Source organism: Diadema setosum, chromosome 16 (assembly GCF_964275005.1).
Source record: "Diadema setosum chromosome 16, eeDiaSeto1, whole genome shotgun sequence".
NCBI classification, from domain to species: domain Eukaryota; kingdom Metazoa; phylum Echinodermata; class Echinoidea; order Diadematoida; family Diadematidae; genus Diadema; species Diadema setosum.
This window is the reverse complement of record NC_092700.1, coordinates 28,475,296-28,500,276: the sequence shown is the minus strand read 5'-3', so window position 1 is coordinate 28,500,276 and position 24,981 is coordinate 28,475,296. Positions and strand designations below refer to the sequence as shown.

The 24,981-nt window shown below is 38.9% G+C and overlaps 1 protein-coding gene across 1 annotated transcript in view; it reads left to right on the top strand.

Moving 5' to 3' along the window:
- LOC140239982 (exocyst complex component 3-like) overlaps positions 1-24,981 on the top strand; it is a 53,611-nt gene that overhangs the window by 9,398 nt on the left and 19,232 nt on the right. The window contains exons 5-10 of the mRNA XM_072319791.1: positions 19,510-19,616; positions 20,849-20,930; positions 21,294-21,332; positions 21,872-21,981; positions 23,562-23,675; positions 24,684-24,789. Coding sequence (XP_072175892.1) covers positions 19,510-19,616; positions 20,849-20,930; positions 21,294-21,332; positions 21,872-21,981; positions 23,562-23,675; positions 24,684-24,789 — 558 coding nt within the window. The remainder of the gene's footprint in view (positions 1-19,509; positions 19,617-20,848; positions 20,931-21,293; positions 21,333-21,871; positions 21,982-23,561; positions 23,676-24,683; positions 24,790-24,981) is intronic.

The window sequence follows — 24,981 nt, the reverse complement described above, 5'->3', positions numbered from 1 at the left end:
TATCTCCACCCCATTGCAGTAAATATAGAAGTTCATGTAGAATGCAAAAGCAAGCATTTCTGACATACAGAAATTCCTTGTTTGCATGTCCTACTAAATTAACCATATTTGACACGGAAAAGCCCCAACCACTCCTAAGAGAAAAGACCTTGCCAATGTTACTGTGAACCAATAACATGTGGGGGGAACTTCATAATCATGCTCCCACACAGACCGTCTTTAAAGGGATGGTATAGTTTGGGTTAAGATGGCGGATTGAGATTTTAACCTTTTTGTGAGATAATTATTAACCACTTCTGAAATATGAAAGAGTATACAATTCTAAGAATGAATTCTGAGTTTATTTTGATTTAGAATAAGTCTTGAAATGGCTGGGATATCTCAAAACAAAGTACTAGTAAAACAAAGTGGTTCTCACTAAAGATGGTTCCTACCTTTTATTAGCACCTCTTTGTTGTTGTACATTTCAGACATTTCAAAACTGCTTTTTCATCAAATAAACTTTGAATTCCTCTTATAATTGTAAACTTTTTTAAATATTTTATCAGCTTGGTTTCTCATTATCTCACAAAAACTTGTTGGAAACCTTAACCCGCTGAGGATGGACTGATTTTGGTACAACACGCATTTGCCATAGACACCTGCCCGAGTATACTCGGGACTCATCCTCAACAAGTCAAGCCCCATCTCAATCAAAACTATATCATCACTGAAAACTTTCCTAACTCTGTTAGAAAGATCTCAAGTCATGATACTAAAGGAAGTATTGCCTAAGGTGAGGAGGGCCTGACAGGTATTAGATAGAATAAATATCTCCGCCTGTTTCCACAAATCTCAGCAGATACTAATTGACGAGTCATCCACAGACATCTTAAAGGCATAATTTACCATTTGCAGATGAAACAAAGACTCAGCTTTAACGCTTCAAAATAGTTCTAAAATGTGAGTTAGGGATTGAAACAACCATGCAAAAATTTGAATAAGTATAATCATGTTAAGTATTGTTAAATATGTACAAAATGTGAACAATAGTTGTAATAAAAATGTTTCTAGACTAAACCATCTACAGTTATGGTTTAGTCGGAAATATAGTGATATATCCTCATATTTTAGGCTTTATTACAAAATTTTTACATATAAGTGGAAAATTGAGCAAAGAAAATGGGACTCCATCAGGATTCGAACCCGAGACCTCCGGATTGCTAGCCTGGTGCTCTACCGACTGAGCTATAGAAAGCCCTAGTTCAGTGTTCGTCCCAGAAACCCTTAATTCTCAATGCTCGAATGGTCAGAAGCTGTATCAGTATGTTTGTGTGTGACACACACGTACACACTTGAACCTGGCATAAACCCGAAGAATAATTCAACTTGGGGAAAAATGCAAGGGATCACCGAAGTGATGCAGCTTTTTGAGTATGTAACAAATGGAAACAGAAAAACTGACCAGAAATGAATATTATTTATTAGTGGAAAATTAAGCAAAGAAAATGGGATTCCATTGAGATTCGAACCCGAGACCTCCAGATTGCTAGCCCAGTGCTCTACCGACTGAGCTATAGAAAGCCCTAATTCAGTTTTCCTCCCAGAAACCCTAAATTTTTATATGATAGGGTGTTTTGTGATGCAACTGACCTACACATATGCATCAAATGTGATATCTGGAACATTTTTTAAATCCCAGTGGTAAACAGTACAGTGCCGACCGCGGGAAACGTCACACTTTTCCGAGATCTGGACGAGGCCACTGACGCGTATCCCCGCGGGTACCCGCGGGTATACGCGTTCAGTGGACGAGTCCATCCGCCCGCACGGATAATCCATCCTCGGGAATTTGCGTCTCGATTGACGCGGGTTGGACGAGGGTGGACGAGGGTGGACGAGGGTATTCAAGGGCACATTCCCGTTAAGCTTTATTTTGACCGCTCAATCAAAATACATTTCATGGAGTTCCGACTTTGCCCATTTTCATCAAATTCCGATTTCAGGGGCTTCTTTTCGATTTAATCACACTCTGATGTCCACTGCCTTGATTGTTCGCTACTTTCTAAAGAAGTACACCTGCGGAAGTTGTGCACATGCGTTCATCACTCAAGTATCAATAATTATTAGAACATATCGACATCGGTTACGATCATCTCGCTATTCACGACTTTTAACGACCTGCGCCACCAAAATTTCATTGCTGAAAATTCGGTGGCCCAATCGGGCTACAAAAAAAGTCGGATGTTTGCCTTTACTTTTGAAAATGAACAGCGGTAACAGTCGGCTCCGTAAGCCCCAAAAATGAATGTCGCATGTTTACTTTTGATTTTAGAAATGAATCACGGTGACATTTGACTCCGTATGATACTGGAATAAATACCGAATGTTTGCTTTGGCGTTCGGAAGTGAATGATAATATTCAACTCCGTAAGACGATAAGATAAATGCCGGATGTTTGCTCTTACGTTCGAAAGTAAATAGCAATAACATTCAGCTCCGGAAGATGCTTGAGTAGGCTATATGTCGAATGATCCCTTTGACGTTCGGAAATGAATAACCAAAATATTCAACTCCGTACGATGATAAAATAAAAGACGGATATTTGCTTTTACTTTTGAAAATAAATAGCAATAACATTCGGCTTCGGAAAATGCTAACATAAATGTCAGATGATTACTTTTACGTTCGGAAGTGAATAGCAGTAATATTCTGCTCCATACGATGCTAAAATAACTGTTGGATGTTTGCTTTTAGATTTCGAAATAAATAACAGTAACATTCAGGTGCGTTCGGTGGTAAAATTAATGTTCAATGATTGCTTTGATGTTCGGAAATGAATAACAATGACATTCAACTCCGTATATACGTTTATAAAATATACAATGTATATCTGATGTTTGCTTTTACGTTCGGAAGTAAATAGCAATAACATTCAGCTCCCGAAGATGCTAAAGTAAATGTCGAATGATCCCTTTGACGTTCGGAAATAAATAACAAAAATATTCAACTTCTTACGATAATAAAATGAATGACGGATGATTGCCTGTACTTTCGAAAGTAAATAGCAATAGCATTCGGCTCCGGAAGATGACAAAATAGATGTCAGATGATTGCTTTTACGTTCGGAAGTGAATAGCAGTAATATTCTGCTCCATACGATGCTAAAATAACTGTCGGATGTTCGCTTTTAAATTTCGAAATGAATAACAGTAACATTCACCTGCGTTCGATGGTTCGGAAATGAACACAATAATATTCAACTCCGTGTATAGATGATAACATAAATGTCTGATGTTTGCCTTTATGTTCAAGAGTAAATGGCAATAACATTCAGCTCCGGAAGATGCTAAAATAAATGTCGAATGTTTGCTGTGACGTTCGGAAATTAATAACAAAAATATTCAACTGCGTATACTAAGTATACGATTTTGCGTTCGGAAGTGAATAGCAGTAATGTTCTGCTCCATACGATGCTAAAATAACTGGCGGATGTTCGCTTTTAAATTTCGAAATGAATAACAGTATACATTCAGCTGCGTTCGATGGTTCGGAAATGAACACAATAATATTCAACTCCGTGTATATGATAACATAAATGTCTGATGTTTGCTTTTATGTTCAAGAGTAAATAGCAATAACATTCAGCTCCGGAAGATGCTAAAATAAATAACGCATGTTTGTTGTGACGTTCGGAAATGAATAACCAAAATAACTCCGTATATACGATGATAAAATAAATGTCTGATATTCGGTTTTACGTTCGAAATATAACAATAACAATCAGCTCCCTTCGACTTTCGGAAATGAATGATAATAATATTCAACTCCGTACGATGTTTAAATAAATGTCGGATGCTTGCTTATAATCTATATTGCTATGTACTTTCGCAAATAAATAGCAATAACATTCGGCTCCGGAAGATGCCAAAATGATTAATGTCACATGATTGCTTTTACGTTTGGAAGTGAATAGCAGTAACTACATTCTGCTCCGTACTATGCTAAAATAAATGTCGGATATTTGCTACATGTGTATTACATTTCGAAATGAATAGTAACATTCGGCTGCGTTTGATGGTAAAAAACAAAACAAAAACAAAACAAAACAAAACACACACACACACAAAAAAAAACTGTCTGATGTCTGCCTTGACGTTCAAAATTCGGCCCCATACGATATGATGAAATAATTGTCAGATGACTCATTTCACTTTCGCAAGTGGACAACAGTGACATTCGGCTCCGTACGATGATAAAATAGATGTCGGATGTTTGCTTTTATATTTGGAAATGACTAACTGTTAAATTCTGCTCCGTATACGACAGAGCTGCCAACCTTTCGAAGCACAAATTAGTACTCAGCAGCTCCAAAATTCGTGTTTTCCACCAGAATTCGTATTTTTTTTCAATCTCCCTCTTTTTGCTATGAGGCCTACAGGCTCTAAACATAACGTTATGACACATGCCGAAGCATCCAGCTGGTCACCAGCACGATAAAGATTCTAAACTACGCAATGTTCAGTGTTGATTGATTGCTTTCTCGCAATGTGTACAAGTGCAAGTTTGTACCTCCAAAATCTTTCTGGGCTGATTATGGAAGCTTCCATTTTCTAGCAGGGGACGGGGAATGCTTGATCTTCTCAAGAGAGCTTCTGTGTGAGCGGATGCAAAACTCTGTTCTGTGTTTCCAATTATGTACTATCAAAACATAATCATGCGTTGTTTTCAGGCTTTTTTCATTTTATTGGATTTTAAACATCAGTATTCTTCGAAGTATTCCAATTCCTTTTCCCCTGACTGGAATCGGAAAGTCTGCTATAACGATGATCGCAAAATGCCGCGCTGTGTGTGGAAGCGCCGATGTGGTGCAAACACGTGGCTTCATTTTCAAGTTTAAATGAATGCGCCATGTGCTCCTGCCTATAAGAGGTTACTGCAAGTTCGATGGATCGAATGCGCCATAGCTGAGCTGAGCTGAATGGCTTGTTTACGGTAAACATGCAATTTACGTTCGATATGAAGAAATCATTACGTCTTTCACGAGGGAAAAACACACAAAACAAACAAACAAACAAAATACACCCACGAACGAATGTTGATAGCCAAAACTTTGAAAAGTAATAAGCAGTTTTGATGCGCGTGAACTGAAATTAATTGTCCTTACACGTTGTATTTTGCTGTCTAACCAGGTGATGACTGCATCTCATTGGACCTTCTCGTAGTGAATTTGTCTGGGCATACGAGACCTTTCATGTATTTCTGTGATTGCATTTTTAATTGACTAATAATCAATCCTTTTGTTATTGTTCAGGGAACATTAGATATTCGATCAAGTACACTATAATCGACTCTTCGATGTTCCCTACTATGCGCCAAAAGAAAGGCTATAGACATAGAATCATGATATCTTTGGAATTATTCCTTTAATTCAACTAATGAGCTGGTTCTTCGATCGATATTTCCAGGATACTTACACGCTGTTTATTCCAATGCGCGCATTCTTTCGTCTGGCACGCACCTGGGTGTGGCACCTGCTTTTGTGGAAATTTCCACAAGGGAGAGGGGTGGGGTGTCAAGTTTCTTCGAGCCGAAGAGACTGCATACACAATCTCTTCGCTTTTATTTATTGTCATTCGTGTTTTCGCCTTATTCTTTGCTGATATTGAACATTTAGATTTAACTTTACGAAAGTTGCTATAGCACATGGTTCGTTTTGTTGTGAGGTGTACGTAATTTCTTTTTTTTTTAATCATTCTTGAGAGGGGAAAGAAGAGTAAGGGGGAAAGAAGACTAGAGGGAAAGGGAAATAAAACAAACGTCACGTACGCTAAGCATTCACAGGAAGCCGTCTTTTTACACCAGTCACCAGCATAGTTATCATCACTATCAGACATCACTCAAGATCATTTTAGCCTTTTCCTATGATCAACATTAAGAAACACGCATAATCCCTCGAGATAAATACCTAGGAAACTCATAGTTACGTTCAGACGGCAGGCCCTAACCTCGAGGTTAGGAAACAAATACAAAGTATCAACACTTCCAACAACACAAACATTTAGAAAAGACAACAAATAGCACATCGAAGCGGCTGGGATCAAACTCCGTCGCTTCGATTGCAGCGAAGCGGAGAAATCGCCGTTACGAAAATAACAGTGCGAGACACTAAGAGAATAACGTTTAAATACTTCAAAGTATAAAGGGAACAGATAAAGTGATATAAAATGTAAGAAATCGTACTAAACGAGGTGTGAGAAACGACGGAAATAAAACGAAGTTTAGTAGTAAGCTTAGGCCCTAGCAAAAGTTTTGCAGCACCGAAAGCTACGCGAAAATAAACACACATATAAAACTCGGTATTGCGACGAGATCCTATGGGATCAAGTCAATAAACGATACAAAACAAAGGAAATTGATTCATTTTGACGGGAAAATAGTTTGTTATAAGTATTCTGTTATATGAAATCTCCTTTAATAGGCCTAGAAATAATCGAGTTTCCACGATACTCTGGAAAGAAAGTTCGAACGCTTTTCACCTGCACATTACTGCAGAGGGCAGTGCACATCAGTCATCAATACACGAACAGAAACTCACCTCTACAACTTCCTCGCAGAAAATGATGCAATAGCGTTATAAAAAAAAACACACAACACTCTAAAAATCATTTCGTACTTGGGAGGCAAGGGACAAGAGGATGAAAAGAAGAGAAAAAGAAGCAGACATTGCACAACGGGACGCTTTCACCCCGCTTCATACGGTACTGTAGTGGCAGCTGGCTACAGTGTGTAGACACTCCCCAGCCGGCCGGCCACACATTGGGATACCACGGCGATCCATGTAAACATCCAGGGTCCGTAGGCGACAGGGATTCACGCGCGCGAAGTTCTGTTCGGTGTACACAGTACGCAAGCAGCGATATGCGTGTGCGCACATTTTTCTATTCAGCGCTTTCCACATACGGTGCGTACGCAATGCATCGATATCCCAGCTGAATACAGATAACATGGCACATGCGACGTGCGTTTGCGATATTTTTACCCATTATTTTTCCCCACTGTGAATTCGTACTTTCTAAGGACGTTTTCATATTGTCGTATTCCCTTCGATTTTTCGTATACGAATTTTTCGGAACGGTTGGCAGCTCTGGTACAATGCTAACATAAATAACAGATTATTGCTTTCACATTTGAAAATGATTAATGGTATACATAGGCTCAGTATGATGCTTAAATAAATAGAGGATGTTTGCTTCACATTCGGAAATCAATAAGGGTAACATTCAGCTCCATAAGATGCTAAAATGAATGTCGGTTGTTTGCTTTTATACAGTGTATTTGAAAATGATTAACGGTAATATTCGGCTCCGTAAGGTTCTAACATACTATAGTAAATGTTGGATGATTGCTTTTACAATCAGAAATGAATAGCGGTAACTTTCGGCTCTTTACAATGCTAAAACAAACAATCTGGAAATGCTCCCACTTTCTCATCCCAAAAGTAAGCTATGACCACTATAGGCATCAACTTTTATAATTATCTATAAGCCTATTTGCTAAATCTTAGAATTCAGAATAATGGTGATAAGATGATCTACTTTTGTATTCATTTATTTTAGACATGGGTACCTGTCACGTCAGTAATGCTTAATAATTGTTTTTAGTAGGACCGATTTAGTTTTTCCTATGTTTTTCTTGATTTTTTTGGCCACCAAAAAAAAAAAAAATAGAAATCAATGATTTTGGTGGTCAAAAATAAAAATTAGTTTGGAGCCCTGCGATATCATTGGGCTCATCATTACTTAATCTTTCCCATGATACGCTAATATTTATATCATCAATCTGCCGACGTCATCCGACAATTCATGATTAAAACCTTTTTTTTTTTTCATCGTCCGTAACCCAACTTTGAACACAGACAGGGTGTTCTTTCTCATTCTAGAGTAATGAAGGAGCGCACTTTCGGCTGTGATCTAAGTCCTATTATCGATGTCGCCGTTTAGTGATCTAAACTTCAGCTTTGCTGAACTGTTCAATGTCTTGAGCAGGAAGCGAAAACAATGGCTGGACTAAGGAACCTTCGTTTTTAAAAGGGGGAAATAGAAACAAAAAACAACACTGAAACCGAACAGGCCGGCCGAGCATTGTTTAGGTTAACCACGCGTGGTGATAATCGCGCCCATTGATCGCTCTGTCCAGCTGGCTTAACCCTATTCTAACTGGGAGGAGTTTTTACTGGGGTGACCCCCCCCCCCCCCTTCAGATCTCGGCCACCGATCGCGCGATCGCTGCGAAATTTTTCCTGAAGATAGAGCTGGATGTCAACTACAAGATTACATGGTCATACAATAGAAAAATATTGCCTTTCTATTTTTAATAAATTGATGCAAAGTTGTGCATGAAATCATATTTTCACCTATAACTCCATAAAAAAGACTGAAGTATTGCTAAATTTTTGTGTCAAAATTCCTCAAGACATATAAACCAATTTTCATTTGAAAATAAAGCACAGTCAAAACCAATTTCTTTTGTTTTTTATTGTTTTGTTAATTTCTTATGTATTTTATTGTTTTTTCGACCTTGTGTTTTCTGTTGTTTTGCAAAATTTGTTGCAGGCACTTTTTCAGGCTTATCTACACTATATAGAATTGATTAATTTCAATGGTTCAAAGATGAAATACTATAATTTATATCAATTTAACCCCCAAAACACAATTTACATTCAATTTGCACACGATATCATGAATTTGAGCTGTTTTCCGATTGACATGCATTTGCATAACATTACGTAACTTCAGAACGGTGTACTCAGACGTCGCAAATTTGGTCTCAAAATATGCGGAAGACTTCAATGAAAAAAGTTGTGAAACGACGCGGCAAAATCTTTGCTCGTTGCAGAATCGTGACGCGAAACGTGGGGGGGGGGTCAATTTGACCCCCCCCCCCCCCCAGTTAGAATAGGGTTAAGAGTATGCATATTGACCAAAAATAGTCAGAGGGATGCTAATTTACTCTTACAAGCTATCGCTACTATTTAAGTTGAAAACTGGAACTTTCTGAAAGGTTAAAGATGATCGTAAAATCAGTTCTGGCTACAGGATTTTATAATAATTATAATAGCATACAACATGTACCAAGTTTTCATCGTTTACCTGTCTTATCACTCCAAAGCAGTTCAGCTTAACTGTTGGCTTATAGAAGTGATCATCAATCGGTAAGGATTAGTCTGATGAATTCATGAATTCACTTTATGCATCACGGCTAATCGAACTATTCAACATCGTTGAAGTAACCATACTTTTTTATTTTCATAGTTCAAACTATTTCTTAACATTTATATGCAAAACGAAAGTACTCTACACGTTTTTCAAAATGCTCAGATGTAGTGAGTCAATTCCACAAAGATTGCATTACGGCAACCTTTACTGACCTAAACAAGTTTTCTATAGAGCTATCAGTTCTATTATAATGGCATTCTGATAACTTCGACTGCGTTTTGAAGTCGTACCGAGCACAGCATTCAAAACAACGGGTTCCTCAGGTCCTCTTTAGGTACTGGTATACTTGCTAAAAGCATTCTCTTTAGCTTCCATTGACAACAACATGGGAGGAGAATGGAAGCGATCAACTTTCTCGGTAAATGAGGCTTTTCGTATATAGCACGCATTGCGTGCCTCTTTCTTTTTTCTGTTTCTGTTGTTTCAAACTACACTGCAGCCGACACACAACACAAACACACCAAAGTTTACATTCAGGCAACCGTATTTTGGTATTGGTTAGAATCGAATTATATCTGTCTTGTGATTGGCTAATTATCTGTAGCAAAAACAAAACAAAACAAAACAAAACAAAAACAAAAACAAACAAACACAAAAATGCTGAAAACTGCTTATCGAATATCAGAGGCGTGCCAAAGGAGTAAAATGGAGTCTATACTCTAAAGGGGCCTGAGCTTTTGATTCCAAAAGAATCTTCGTCAGAGGCAAAATGATAATCAGGCAGGGAAAGCAATCACATTATAAAGAAGTTCACACAACACGAACAGTCAGGGACAGGCTAGGGACACGGAACAAAGAAAACAAAAGGAGAGGATGGGAGGTCATGGGCAAGGAGGCCAACAGGTGAAGGGAGGGGGATTAAAGCAGGAGGGTGGATAGACAAAAGGCATAGGAGGGTCAGTGATAATCCTGAGTGCCATGGGGGTGCATCCATTTAAGAATGAATTTTCTCACACACCCAAGCTGTCGCCATTTATGTGTGTGCGATGAAGCGTTAACGCCGTCGCTATAAAGCAGGACTGTTGCATCATGGGGGGGGGGAAACGGGTTGTGAGCTTGAACATAACCTGAACTTTAAGGGCGATTTTCTTTTTTTTTTTTCTTCTTCTTCTTTTATGACTTCTAGGGATGCGGAAAGGGGTTGTTTTATGTATTATTGTAAAGATAAAACTATACAATGTATGTAGAATTCAAGTATTTATATATACATGTGTAGACATGCCTAAAATTTCGTTTACTGCGACATACGCATTTCGACCGAGCGCATCACGACCTGTATGGACTACGCACATTGTATTCTTTTATCTTGCGCTCTGCTTTTGTGGGAATTTCTTCAAGCATAGGTGTCAGGTTTTCCTACGTTACGTCTGCGGTCATTAATTCCATATTTGTTAGTTTGTCTGCTTTCTTATTCTGTGTTTATGCATTTTACTTGAACTTAAAGGTCTAGACATTTCGTTTGCTAAATGCACGCGAGTCACGTTGCATTGTATGATGTATTTTGTTTCGTTGACCATTCATGAGAAGCGTTTCTTTGAGCAAACTCTCTTTTCACACCAAAATCACTTATAGAAGGTAGTCATCCACATTGGTTATCAAAATAATAATTCCGTCATTTTCCTTTCGTTCAGAAACAGGAATCAGAATTCTCAACACGTCATCCACATTGGTTATCAAAACAATTCCGTCATTTTTCCTTTCGTTCAGAAACAAAAATCTGTTATTCTCAACACGTTATTACAAAAATTACATCTCACAGCAATAATAGGGCCTACTATATTATAGAACCAACTCATCGCAGCAAAATGACACATTACGGTTACGAGGACACACACAATGCTTGAACAAATTACTTTGCTTCAAAATGTAGAAACAGATGAAGTGACATAACAAGAGAAAGGGCGCACCGAAAGAGGTACACTGTATCAAGATCAACTAAGATAAACTCTAACAAAAAAGAAGAAGAAGGAGGAAACTATTCCCCCCCCCCACACACACACACACACATACACACAAACGAGTAGATACACAAAGGTCATATGTTTACCTTTGGGAGCAGTGATTTAAAAGATGTTTTAAGCCCCCGTCACACTAGAGCGTATCTAGCCAACGAATGCCCAGCGGATCCGAAAATTTGGAGATACGCTCACATCCGTTGCTCATCGTTCGTGACCCGCTTGGCGTTCGCTGTATCCGCTAGCTGTTCGCAGAGATTCGCAGAGATCCGCCGGAGCCAAATTTGATTTTGGACATGTCCAAAATCTTGAGCGGATGACGAACGGAATGACAATCCGCTCTGTGTTCGCTTAGCATCCGCTGATCGAAAGTTTTGGTCGCTCTGCGTTCGCTTAGCATCCGCTGATCGAAAGTTTTGGTCGCTCTGCGTTCGTTTCTTATTCGTCCGCCGTTCGTCCAAATTCGCCCACCAAATCTGAACAGCAACACACGTTAAGCCCCCGTCACACTACAGCGTATAAATCAGCGAATGCCTAGCGGATGGGCAAAATTTGGCAAAGTCCAGATACGCTCGGATCCGCTCGAATCCGCAAGCAAAACGTCGTTTTCGAACGTTCGCCTAACGAATGATGAGCATATGCTAACCGTGTTACGAGCGGATAAAGTAGCGAATGAAAGCGAATGCGTACAGTCCGTCCAGCGGATGCTGAGTGGACAAAGCGAATGAGCAGCGAATGCCCAACATATGCAGAGCGATACTGCGGCGATCAGGCGACGGATCTCGGCTGACTCACACTTCACCAAATCATTTTGAGCAGTGACAGTGTCAAGTAATGTGGTGACTGTGAAAATGGCCCCAAAAAGAAGGAAGCAGAAGTCACCAACAAGTATAGTACTCCTGATGTCACTACCCTCGACAGTCCTCAAGATTCCCCTATTAAAGTGCACTTCCTTCTGATGACCACGTTGACGCATAATGTTGGTAGTCCAACATCCTCCATTGCGTCTGGTGCTTCCAACTGGAGTCGAACTTTCACAATTCCCATCGAAATTCCATGCAGAGATTCCCATTTACTACAGGCTGACTTTTATAGCAGTGGTTTACAATAATGTTCTCGATATATATTTATTACTTAATGCCAGAATACGTATATGTAATGTCATGTAGGGGTGTACCATAGTGGATAAGACTCCCGATTCCCGAACCGAGGACCCGGGTTCGAATACCGCCCAGTGCTTACATCCTTGGGCAAGATTTTTTACCTACGATATCCTTCTCGACCCAGGTGTAAATGGGTACCTGGCAACGCTAGGGTAATATTAATAGCAGGACCCTCTGGTAGAGCAGTGGCAACACTGAAGAGGCTACAGGCTGGGTAAATAAGACCTTTTTCTTATTATTGTTATTATTGTGAAAGTTCGACTCCAGTTGGAAGCACCAGACGCAATGGAGGATGTTGGACTACCAACATTATGCGTCAACATGGTCATCAGAAGGAAGTGCACTTTAATATGGGAATCTTGAGGACTGTCGAGGGTAGTGACATCAGGAGTACTATACTTGTTGGTGACTTCTGCTTCCTTCTTTTTGGGGCCATTTTCACAGTCACCACATTACTTGACACTGTCACTGCTCAAAATGATTTGGTGAAGTGTGAGTAAGCCGAGATCCGTCGCCTGATCGCCGCAGTATCGCTCTGCATATGTTGGGCATTCGCTGCTCATTCGCTTTGTCCGCTCAGCATCCGCTGGACGGACTGTACGCATTCGCTTTCATTCGCTACTTTATCCGCTCGTAACACGGTTAGCATATGCTCATCATTCGTTAGGCGAACGTTCGAAAACGACGTTTTGCTTGCGGATTCGAGCGGATTCGAGCGTATCTGGACTTTGCCAAATTTTGCCCATCCGCTAGGCATTCGCTGATTCATACGCTGTAGTGTGACGGGGGCTTTAGATATCACATGTGATGCATAATAGGTCCGTTGTGCAAAGCATCCTACATAATTTTTTGTAATAAAGCCTAGAATATAAGGAGATATCAGTATTTCTCTTATAGATTGTAAAGAACCTTCGGAATTAGGACTTTTGTTTCATTTTCGGATTAACGAACCTTCGGCATAACGAACCTTATTTCATTTTTTGATAAATGAACCTTTGGAATAACAAGTTACAAACCTCATATTTTCGGATTAACGGACCTTCGGAATAGCGAACTGTAACCGTTCACATAGTGTACTGTATTTTCGATCATACGGATTCAATTTTTTTTTTCCAGCAGTTGTTTCTATCCCTATAACTCACATTTCAGAACTATGGGGGTTTTGTTTCATGTACGTGGTGAATTAATACGCCTTTAATGCAAGAGCAAAAACATGGGAAAGTTTGAATGCTTTTCACGTGCTTTTCAAGTTTGAGAGAGAAAAGTTTGAGCCAAAAACACAGCGTTGACAAGTACTACCACAAATTGCATAGTACACAGTACGAGAAAGTATACAGCACGAGATCTCTAGTTTGATTTTCATTTCGCTTCGAATAGTAGACGAGCAGTGACAATCCGTCAAAGTGCTAACTACAGCTAGGGCCTAGCGGCACAGTTTACAGGTCTACCTTCTGTTCACTGCATGGTACACATAAACAAGAACAAAAGCGTTTTCTTCTTTTGCATGTTAGCATGGGGACGATAGTGAATTAAGTTCACCAAGATTCAATGTTTGTAAACAAGAAAGCAGCGCGGAGCAAAGACCTCAGATCGTTGTTATAGCACACGTGCATCTATTGTGGTAACATTTTAATCAACGCACTAACACCATCTGAACATACTTAACGATCATGCCACACAATCACTGTGAAGGGGAAATGTTCAGCAACAACAAGAGCACGAGTATGTAGCCTACCATATACTGCACGCGCATTCATTTCGTGAGTGCCAAACACAAGCTAGAAACACACGCAATAAAGAAACATCGCAAGTTCGTGAACTGAGGGACCCTTTTTTTGTCTTATATCTTAACAAGATAAAGACGTGATTTCGGGTGCTGTTCGTTATTCCGAAGGTTCGTTATTCCGAAGGTTCGTTTATCCGAAACACATAAATTCCCTAAACCATAGAGGTTCGTTAATCCGAAAACGAAAAAAGGTTCGTTAATTCGAACATTTGCGGCGTTATTTCGAAGGTTCGTTAATCCAAAAATGACATAGGGTTCGTCATTCCGAAGGTTCGTTGATCCGAAATGATATAGGATCCGAAATGATATAGGGTCCGTAACGAACCTTCGAAGTAAGTCGAGCTTTGTTTCATTTTCGGATTAACGAACCTTCGGAATAACGAACCTTATTTCATTTTCGGATTAACAAACCTTCGGACTAAAGAACCTTACTAACGAACCTTCGGAATAACGAGCTGTAACCGTGATTTCATATCCAATTTGTTTAATTGGACCTTTTAAAAGCTATGACTGTATCGAATCATTGAGAGCAATGAAATTTAACGGCCTTCTGTCCGCCGTATCAAAAGTGTGATGATAAAGGGGATGTGCGCATTGTCATTCGAAATACATGTAACTACATGTAACTCTACATTTAAGTAATTAGTCTGATTATTATATAGAAACTGATTTTGGGATTGATAGTCACTACTGACAGTTTTTATTCTCGTAAACGGCACCTGTCAATCTCACAGGCGTCAAGTCGAAGCACTCACACGTCATGAATTGACCATAACGTAAAAACGACAGAACTCTACACACAAGAGTTCTGTGATAAAAACACGCTGGGCACACAAGATGAGTATGTTGGAACCACATGGCGCACTCACTGCTGGCAGGGCAAGCACGTGCTTTGCTCATCGAACTGATCGTTTTTATAGCGATCATAATATCGCTGCACAGCAGAGATTCGTATTCCAATGCACAGTAGGCCTACTCTCTCTCTCTCTCTAAAAAAAAATGAAAACATTCACACTTGAAGGGGTGGATACATTTAAAACGGAGTCAATTTAGAGTGAATTTGGAGTGAATTTTGAGTGAAAATGTTCATTTTCACTCGGAGTGACCTCCGGGATCACTCGAAGATTTTGGAGTGCTATTGATGTAGCGCGATTCCGCTGCTTAAATGCATTCAGTTTTGCTCATAATCATTGATTTCATCCTTCTTTTTTTTTTTTCTTGGAAAGCAAGCACTCCTTAAAGAGGGAAAACCCCGATTGGACAAATTGCGACGTAAACATGCATTGACATAGTTATGTGATACGTATAAACAATCTATCATGAAAGGAGAGAAGGGTACCTACAGTACATGTATCCAAGATAAACATTATGCATGCACGTGTAGTACCACTTCTCGGGGACTCGAGTGAAGTTAAACGCAGCTTTGTTGATTACATAATGCCACTCTGGTGGTTTCGCCATACCCTTCTCTCTCTCCTACGTTTTCTTTGTTTTCTCCCTCTCTTTGTCTTTTTCTTTTTTCCCTACAAATCGTGTACTTTAAGAATAGACAGACGGTGTTAAACTTCAACTCAAGTGGCTTCTTAAGATCTGCGCCTCTTTCATCCATCTTAGGGACCGTGACACTATTGTGAATGACACAATTAAAAGCATCACACAAGGACTTTCACGCCTCGTTAGACCTTTAAGACTCAGATCTTTTTCTTTCTTTTTATGTGTGTATGTGTGTAGACGTGGACGCCATTGGGAAATATCAAGCTCGAGACAATAAGTGGCCACTTACAATATAATGACCGACCGATGTTGAAGGTAGATTAAATCAGTAACTAAGTCAGAAATTGGGGAACCAGTAAATAAATAGGCAGCGATCGACACTTCGACGGTTTGCCAATCTAATGTGCAGCGATCGACGTCGAAAGTGTCAATCAAATACGTTATTTACGGTCGACGTCGAAGGTTGATAAAATCAGTAAGCAGCGATCGATGTCGAAGGTTGATAATCGGATGGGTGCTGTTCGTAATATTCCGAAGGTTCGTAATTCCGAAGGGTCGTTAAATTCGAAACACACAAATTCCCTAAACCTACAGGTTCGCTAATTCGAACGTTTGTGGCGTTATTCCGAAGGTTCGTTATTCTGAAGATTCATGAATCCGAAAATGAAATTAACGGAACAATATACCTTCTGAATAACGAATCTTCGGACTAGAGAGCCTTCGGAACATCGGAATAATAGCTACCGATGTGTAAGGTTGATGAAATTATTAAATAGCGACCAATGTCCAAAGTTGATTAGGTCATACCGTCCGACGTTAGTGATCGAGAAAACTATAAAGTAGCGGCTGATGTCGAAGGTTGATAAAATAAGGACAATTAAATCAAATAGGTATAGCGTCCATAATGTCGAGATCAAATAAAATTGAGCAGCAACGAAGTGTCGAAGGTTTATGTAATCAACTTGGTATCGCACGACGTCGAATGTTAAGCAAAATTATCTGATTTATCCGACATTTGTTTTAGCATTGTAAAGAGGCTAAAGTTACCGTTATTCATTTCTGATCGCAAAAGCAATCATCCAACATTTACTAGTATTTTGACACCTTACGGAGCCGAATGTTACAGTTAATCATTTTCAAATGTTAAAGCAAACAACCGACATTCATTTTAGCATCTTACGGAGCTGAATGTTATCCTTTTTCATTTCCAAACGTGAAAGCAAACATCCGCTATTTATTTTAGCATCTAACTGAGCCGATTGATACCGTTAATCATTTCCAAATGTAAAAGCAACAATCTGTTATTTATCTTAGCATCGTTCGGAGCAGAACATTACCGTTATTCATTTCCAAATTTAAAAGCAAACATCCGACAATCATTTTAGCATCGTACGGAGCCGAATGTTACTGTTTTTCATTATGAACGTCAAGGCAGACATCAGACATTTACTTTACCATCAAACGCAGCTGAATGTTACTGTTCGTCATTTCGAAATGTAATAGCAAATATCCGACATTTATTTTATTATATGGAGCAGACTGTTACTGCTATTCACCTCCAAACGTAAAAAGCAATCATCTGCCATTTTCTGGGCATCTTCCGGAGCCAAATGTTATTGCTATTTACTTTCGAAAGTAAAAGCAAACACCCGACATCTGTTTAATCATCATACGGAGTTGAATATTAGTGTTATTAATTTCCGAACATCAAAGGGATCATTCGACATTTATTTTAGCATCTTCCGGAGCTGAATGTTATTGTTATTTACTTTTGAACGTAAAAGCAAACATCCGGCATTTATTTTTATCATCGTACAGAGTTGAATATTATTGTTATTCATTTCCGAACGTCAAAGCAAAGATCCGACATTTATTTTAGCATCTTCCGGAGATGAATATTATTGCTATTTACTTCCGAAAGTAAAAGCAAACATCCGACATTTATTTAATCATCGTACGGAGTATTATTGTTATTCATTTCCAAACGTCAAAGGGATCATTGGACATTTGCTTTAGCATATTCGGGAGCTGAATGTTATGGTTATTATTTTACTTTCGAACGTAAAAGCAAACATCCGGCAAATTACTGATACTTTTCAAAAGATTTTCGCGGATCGATTTCAGCTAATTTCCTTCATGTAGCCGATGGTTGACGGGAGAGTTTGATTTTCATATCATTTATTCCGCGCTGGAGCGCTCGGGCAAATGCGGGTGTTTAGACGAGCGTGAAAGTGCGGGCGACTTCCCTCGTCTGTACGCGTCCAAACGCCCGCGTATTACCTAGTACGCCCGGACGAAAGGGCTTCCCGCATTTGCCCTAGGGGTTTTCGTGACGTTTCCCGCGGTCGGCACTGTACATTTAAAATCGTTTCACACCATGTACGAGTTGGTATGGGTCACTTCACATGAAAAAAGATACATTAGGGAAATTATTCCCTGGTGTGGGAGATGCCATCTGCTCTCACCACGATGTGAGAATGATTCAGCGCAACACGTTTGAGAGAGGCTGGGATAGAATGTGTAAATGTATAGCCTGCCCTCATGGAATCCATGTATATAGTCAGTGGTCTCTATATCAGAAGAGAGCTTTTGAGCATGGCCATTTGATTCTTCTGCTTCATTGCAAGTCTACAATTTTCATCAGAAAGAGCTACGCTTGTGACATTGCATTAAATGTCCATTTTTTAGATTATGTGTGATGTATATGTATTTTAGATTTTGGATGGTCAAATTCTGTAGTTCATCATTTCTATTCACTCCTTGTTTAGAGCATACCGCCCAAGAAAATTATGGTTCTTATTAAAGCCATTGAAGACTGTAGTCCAGAGTACATGTATACTCAGACAGGTCTCTGTGGGAAATGTGTTATGCAGCGAAATGAGCTCATCCTCAATGGGTTCAAAGATCTCAACTGAATTTTTTTTTTTCTCCATTGTGTTATTGCATTAGAGACTCTCCATTCTATTTCTAATCTTTATGTGGTCTGTTTTGAGAAAAATTGGAAGTGAAGAAGAATGAACTTCATACTGCCTTACCAAGATATCCTTTCGAACGATTCATTTTCCAAACCAGCTGTTGCTGAAGTGCACCGCTCCTCTTTTTTTTTTCCTGTTAATTTTTGTCAAAATATTTTGGAAAATTTTTTCCTATCTGTGCCGACCCCACCCCCATCCAACCTACTTGTAGCTTTAAAAATTGCACAGATGTGTCATTAGCTGCATTTACACACAGGAGTTAGTGCTTTTTGCATCACACTTCAAATATCTATTTTATCCCCCCCCCCAAAAAAAAATAAATAAATAAATAAATAAATAAATAAATAAATAAATAGATAAATAAATGAATAATAAATAATAGTAATAATAAAAATAAATAAATAAATAAATAAATAAATAAATAAAAACAAATAAAAATAAATAAAAGTTTTGGCTACAAGTGAAGCACTTTGAAACCCCAGATTGTGCTTGCCTTAGCAATGACCACAGCATGACTTGGGGGACCCTCATGTAGTTAGCTTGCATTATGGGATTGAAAAGAATTAAAGATTTCTTTGAATGACATTCATACACACCAAGCCAAGCAAGGCAAATTATCAAGAAGGATTTAGAGAAAATTAGTTCACATGGACAGATTTTTTGCACCACAATGCATATGAGAATGTGAGAATTATTATTTTTCCCCCACACACAAGTATTCATGAATGATTTTTGTAATGTGTTGCAAAAATTTGTTCTTTAAGACTGTAATTTTGTGTTTGTACTTGTTTGAATGTGACTATTCTGCATCCGTCTCATGATTGAGTCCAGATTTTGTTTTTTTTATTTTTAATTTTTGTTTTCTTTGATCTCATCCAGCTTGCAGCAGCTGTGGAAAACTTGAAGCACATCTTTACCGTCCCGGAGAATGTGAAGAAGACTGAGATGTACATTCAGGATGAGAAACTGCTGCATGCACACAAAGGGTACTAAAACTTCTCTCCTCTTTAAAGTTTTCAGTTTTTTGTTGATTCACTTATTCATTCATTCATTTTAATCACCATTTACTTATATATCTTTATCTATCTATCTATCCATCTATCTGATTATCTATCTGTTTATCTAACTATATCTATCTATCTATGATATGTATTCAGCAGCAATTTGCAAAGTTTTTATTAATTTATTTGTGAAGGACCACATTTGTTGCCTTTTTCGGGCAAGCAAGAAATGCAAGTCTGTAGAATACATAGATGTGTATTTGTGTACATCTGTGTAATGCAGTTTAGTGTTATTTTTTCTATTGTCTTATATTCTTTTTTTCTAAATGCAATACTAGGGTATTACTTATACAGTGTATGTGGTAGGTGAAGTATTGATGACAAATTTTGAAGTGATGAAATGTGATTTGAAAGACTTATTCAGTGCACTGCACATTTTAAAATCATAAAGTGAAATTCAGTATGACACTATTCCCAAAGAAATTACCACCTGCGTGAGTGGCTCAGTGGACAGGAATACAGACTCTTAATCTGGAGGACCCAGATTCAAGTCCATTGGCAACAAAATGCTTTCAATCGTGAGGTTTGCTTCAGAGCTGTTTGTGTGGTTGCTGGTTGCATATATTTCAAGCATTTAAATGCTACACGTACCTTTGTGGCAAATGAACACATAATGGAGCCTTTAATAGTCCCTGCCTAAATATATCTTTGTGCATTGATTAAAGACTACCAAGCAATTATAAAGTTTAGCATGCATATGCCAATAGGCTGCACATAAGTATAATCAGGATGCTGGCATACATGTTAAACGTTACACTATACAGGGATCATACCTCGCTTGTACAATTGTATCTGGCATTCCTCTCAGAAGGGTTATGTGGACAATTATCATGTTAATAGTTACTTTGAGATGATGAGGATAAGCTCGTAGTTAAGTATGGGGTGCCAAGTGTTGCATGGTCCCTATCATCTCAAAATCGGTCATCATTCATGAAATGAAAATTCTGTGACGAAATTGGTTTTTCGTTGTCAGGTGACGTCAATTTTGTCACGAAATGACAATTTTGTCACAAACTTGTCATTACTTCGTGACGAAAGAGACCATGCAACACTTGGCGCCCCATACTTCACTATGAGCTTATCCTCAAAGTTAGCTTATCTTTGAAGTTAAAGATCACCTTTGTGACTCTTTCTTTATGTTCAAACACCCCATTCAGCCTGATGGAACTGGAGAGTTCTAGAGATGACCTCCTGTACGAACTCCACAAACAGCCGTCAGATAACCCCATGGACAACCTTGTAAGTTTTTGGTTGTTGTGTTTTATTGTGATTTCTCTTGTTCTTGTGTTTGTCCGTAAAACGTTTTCTGTCCTTTTTGTTTTTTATTGCTTGTTTGTTTGGATTTGTTTGCTTGCAGATAATGCTGAAATAAAATTCTCTGTGTACTTGCATGGAATGACATTTCTACCATATGTCATCTCAGTGGCAAAGATGAGATCAGAGTGTCTTAAACAGAAACAGCCTTCTTGTATCAATGTCTATTAAAGTTGACGAATGTGTGGTAATAGCAGGACTATAAATGCAACTATTAATGCTATTTTATGTATAGAGAGGTTCATAAACCTTTTTTTTTTTCAAACATTTTTCCCTTTGTTCCCACAGCTTCTGCAAAAATACTTTGCTGATGTAGAAAAACTATCGGTAAGTGGCGTTGGATTACATTTATTTTGCCAGTTCCATCACTGTTGAATATATATTATGGCTGTAACATTATCTTTCTCCTATCTAATGCAAAAGTAAATTTGTGCTGTCTGATTATGCAGTGAAATATAGAATAGGTGGAAAAAGAACATGAACAGAGACAACACGGGCGATGACAGCAGCTCATGTAGTGGAAAAGTATCGTTTTTGATGATAATAGTAAACGGAATAGTATATGACATCTGAAAGCAGGGTTTCTTTGATGATTATATAATTGTACATACAGTACCCAGGGCCATGCTGAATCACTTCCCCATATTGGAACTTAGATTGGGATTTAGCTCCTAACAGCTGGGGATAAGCCTAGAGATATCCATGGGTTTGCCTTGTGCTTCCAGTTGTTTGTTACAGGAACCGAGAAAACTCAATCTATAATGTGGCAGGGATAGACGTTCCTCCCGTGTAGAGAATGAAGTTTTTCCAACTGAATCCTGAATCTCACACATTGTGTTGCCTTGCATGTGTTGCTCGTGTTGCAGGATATGTTGTTCAAGCAGATCAGACTGGTGTTGCAACGGGTATTGCTGATTGCCCACAGGCAGCCGCAACTTGTCGTAACTTGTCTCCGCATCATTGAGAGAGAGGAGAGGTGAGGATTCCAACTGACACAAAACTCCATAGAACTTTATCCATGATACTGTATATGCTTTATGTTTCATGGGAATTCTATACATGTACATGTACTTGCAGAATTTTGTGAGTCTGGTGCTATTCACATATTTAACAACACACGAAACTATTGACTGTGATTGCAACATGAATGTGACGTGTTCCCTAACATTTCTCTCTTCATTGCTGTACTCCACGATCTTGAATTTATCCACTCACGGAATTGTCAGGAAGTCCCGAGTCATTAAAAAAAAAATTGGACTCGCTATTAACCCATTAAGGACGGGCTGGTTTTGCTTCAACACGCATTTCCCATAGACCCCTGCCCGAGTATACTCGGGACTCGTCATCAACGGGTTAATATGGCATCTGCAGTGTATGCTAGTAACCACCACTGAACATTTCATCTCGTAGCATGAAATGGAAATCATACATTCTTCTGTAGTTATCCGTCATGACTGCCTGTGCAACATTGTTGTCATTATACAGTGTTGTGCAACCGGACTCGTAGTTGCCTAACATTAGTTGAAACACGGGCACAGAAAGAAGACAGTATTTGATGAGAAAATCGAAATGAATTATGCTCTCACTTTATTGGTACAGACCCCTCCCCTCATGAAATTTAATACTTACTGTGAACGTGTCATCTATTACAACAGTGACATTCGTTGCATATGTTTGTTGTATCTATTTTCCTCATGTGTTTTTTAATAGATTATTCTCCTGTGCCCGCCATAACTTTGAAAATGTTTGAGTCCACGTTGCTAAAATTCACAGAAAAACAGCCTGAGGTGTTAATGATAATTACAATAAAGAAAATTTATATATAGCACTTATCATGAAAATGTTTCTAAGTGCTTTACAATTAACAAAAGAGAACAAACATGTAAATCAACTTCTTGACTGTAAACGCAGAAATTTTGGCAGTACAGTAATTTTGCCCTACTTCAGGTCAGCGTGAATTCTAATACCTGCAAAAATATCTTCACAATTTTCTCTGCACATCCTGAATGGGTTGACAACTGCCCACAGCAAATTCAAGAACCCACAAATGTGTTTTTTAGCCACTCAGTGGGAAAAATTAATCACATGAAAATATCAATGTTTTACAGTATGAGTAGAAATAATTTTTTTTGAAATTGTCAGTGGAGGTAAGGGCTGAATATGAGTAGGGCGGTTGTTCCAGAGAAGGGGGGGGGGGGGGGGGGGGACACAAGTGGAAAAAGCATGATCACCAAAACAGTTGTAGGAGGTGCAAGGGCTGAGTTGTGATATCAAAAGATCTCAATCTATACATATCATTCAGATAAGGAAGAATTGGAAAGGAGGTGGATAACAAAAGAATATGGAAGTATGACAATTAATATCCAACCATCCAGTGATTTGTGAGTCTTGTGTAATAACAACAAAAACACAAATATTCAGTCCCTGAGTTCTCAAGAACACAAAGTTGTTTAGTATATTTTGCAGAGTTTATTATTAAGTATTATGTATCAACCAGAGTAATCCCATCTTCTGTTGATATGTGTCACATGTCTTTTGATTGATTTGGTGATGCAGGATCGACAAGAAAATGTCGGACAGGGAGAAGATGGCAGGCTTCAGGGCCCCGGGGAGGCCCAAGAACTGGCGCCAGAGGTGTCAAGATGAACTGTGCAAGGTCATTCAGGTCAAGTGAGTATTCAAGCAGAGGACTATCAGAGCAACTTGTGATACAGGGCAGATTAGTTTCTTGATTCCATTGATGTCAATCCTTTGTCTTGTTCACACAGTAAAGCTGACATTGATGGTGGGAAGAGTAGCTCTGTACTACGGGCTATGTTCACACGCGACGAGGCCTTCTCGCATTACAGAATTATAGCGCGAAACATAAAGGGGGTGAAGTCTGCCCCTCCTGGCCCTTTTAGGGTTGAATGTACTCAGATGGACCTGCTAAACTACACAATGCTTCACAGGGGGTGCCTTTATTATGACAAAACATGTCAGTGAAAGGTTCTGTGTTTGTATTTGCCTCGGCCTTGAGATGGCAAAACAACGTATGTAGAAAATTTATGAAGATTGAATTAGTCACATATTTCAGCTTATTTTAGTATAATCTAACTCTTGACCAAATCTTGAAATCTGAACCCATTCCGTTACTGAGATATGATGCTCCCCTCCCAGTGGGAATTGTCAAAATTTTGTTGGCAAAACAACGTAAGCGGCGATACGCTTGCCCCTACTCAACCCATGTCGGGCATGGACTTGGCAAAACAACGTATCTACATGCGATACTATTGTACGTTGTTTTGCCATCTTCATGTTGAGGCAGTAATAGGCTGTGCTCGCATATTGACGTTATAATACTTTACACGTGCGCCAGTGATCGAGACTTACGTTGTTTTGCCATATCAAGTGTGGTTGTCTTGAGACAGCAAAACAACGTATGTTTTGATTGAATGCAAATTATTTTAAAAATATGGGTCTAGTAAAATCAATTTGCATGTACTATATTACTGATACTGTTGGTCCTTCTGGGGTAAGATTTGAAGTGTTGAGCAAAAACAGAAAGAGAGCTGAAGATTTGCAAAACTTCAAGCTCAATTTACTGGAAATGAGGTTGGATGTAGACACATTGTTTTGCCGTCTCAAGGCCAACTTGTCCCCTTATAACGTCATTTTCCAAAAATTTTCTTACTGCAGAGTTGAAGGGAGCCAGATGGAGGACCGTATCATGGAGCGCATGTGGCTAGTGCGCCACCTAGAGTTGATTCGGCAATACATGGTGGAAGACTTGCGTGTTGTTAAGGTATATGTTCCCTCATTGTCTTCACAGTCGATACACTTAGCCCGCTGCCTATGGGAATTTGAGTAATCTCGGAAGCAACAGGTCAACAGAGTCAGAGCTGTGTCATTTTTGTAGCATCATAACAAACTAGGAGTAGTAGCAAGAGAAACTATGATGCCTCTCACATTTAAGATAAATTCTTCTTTTTTTTTT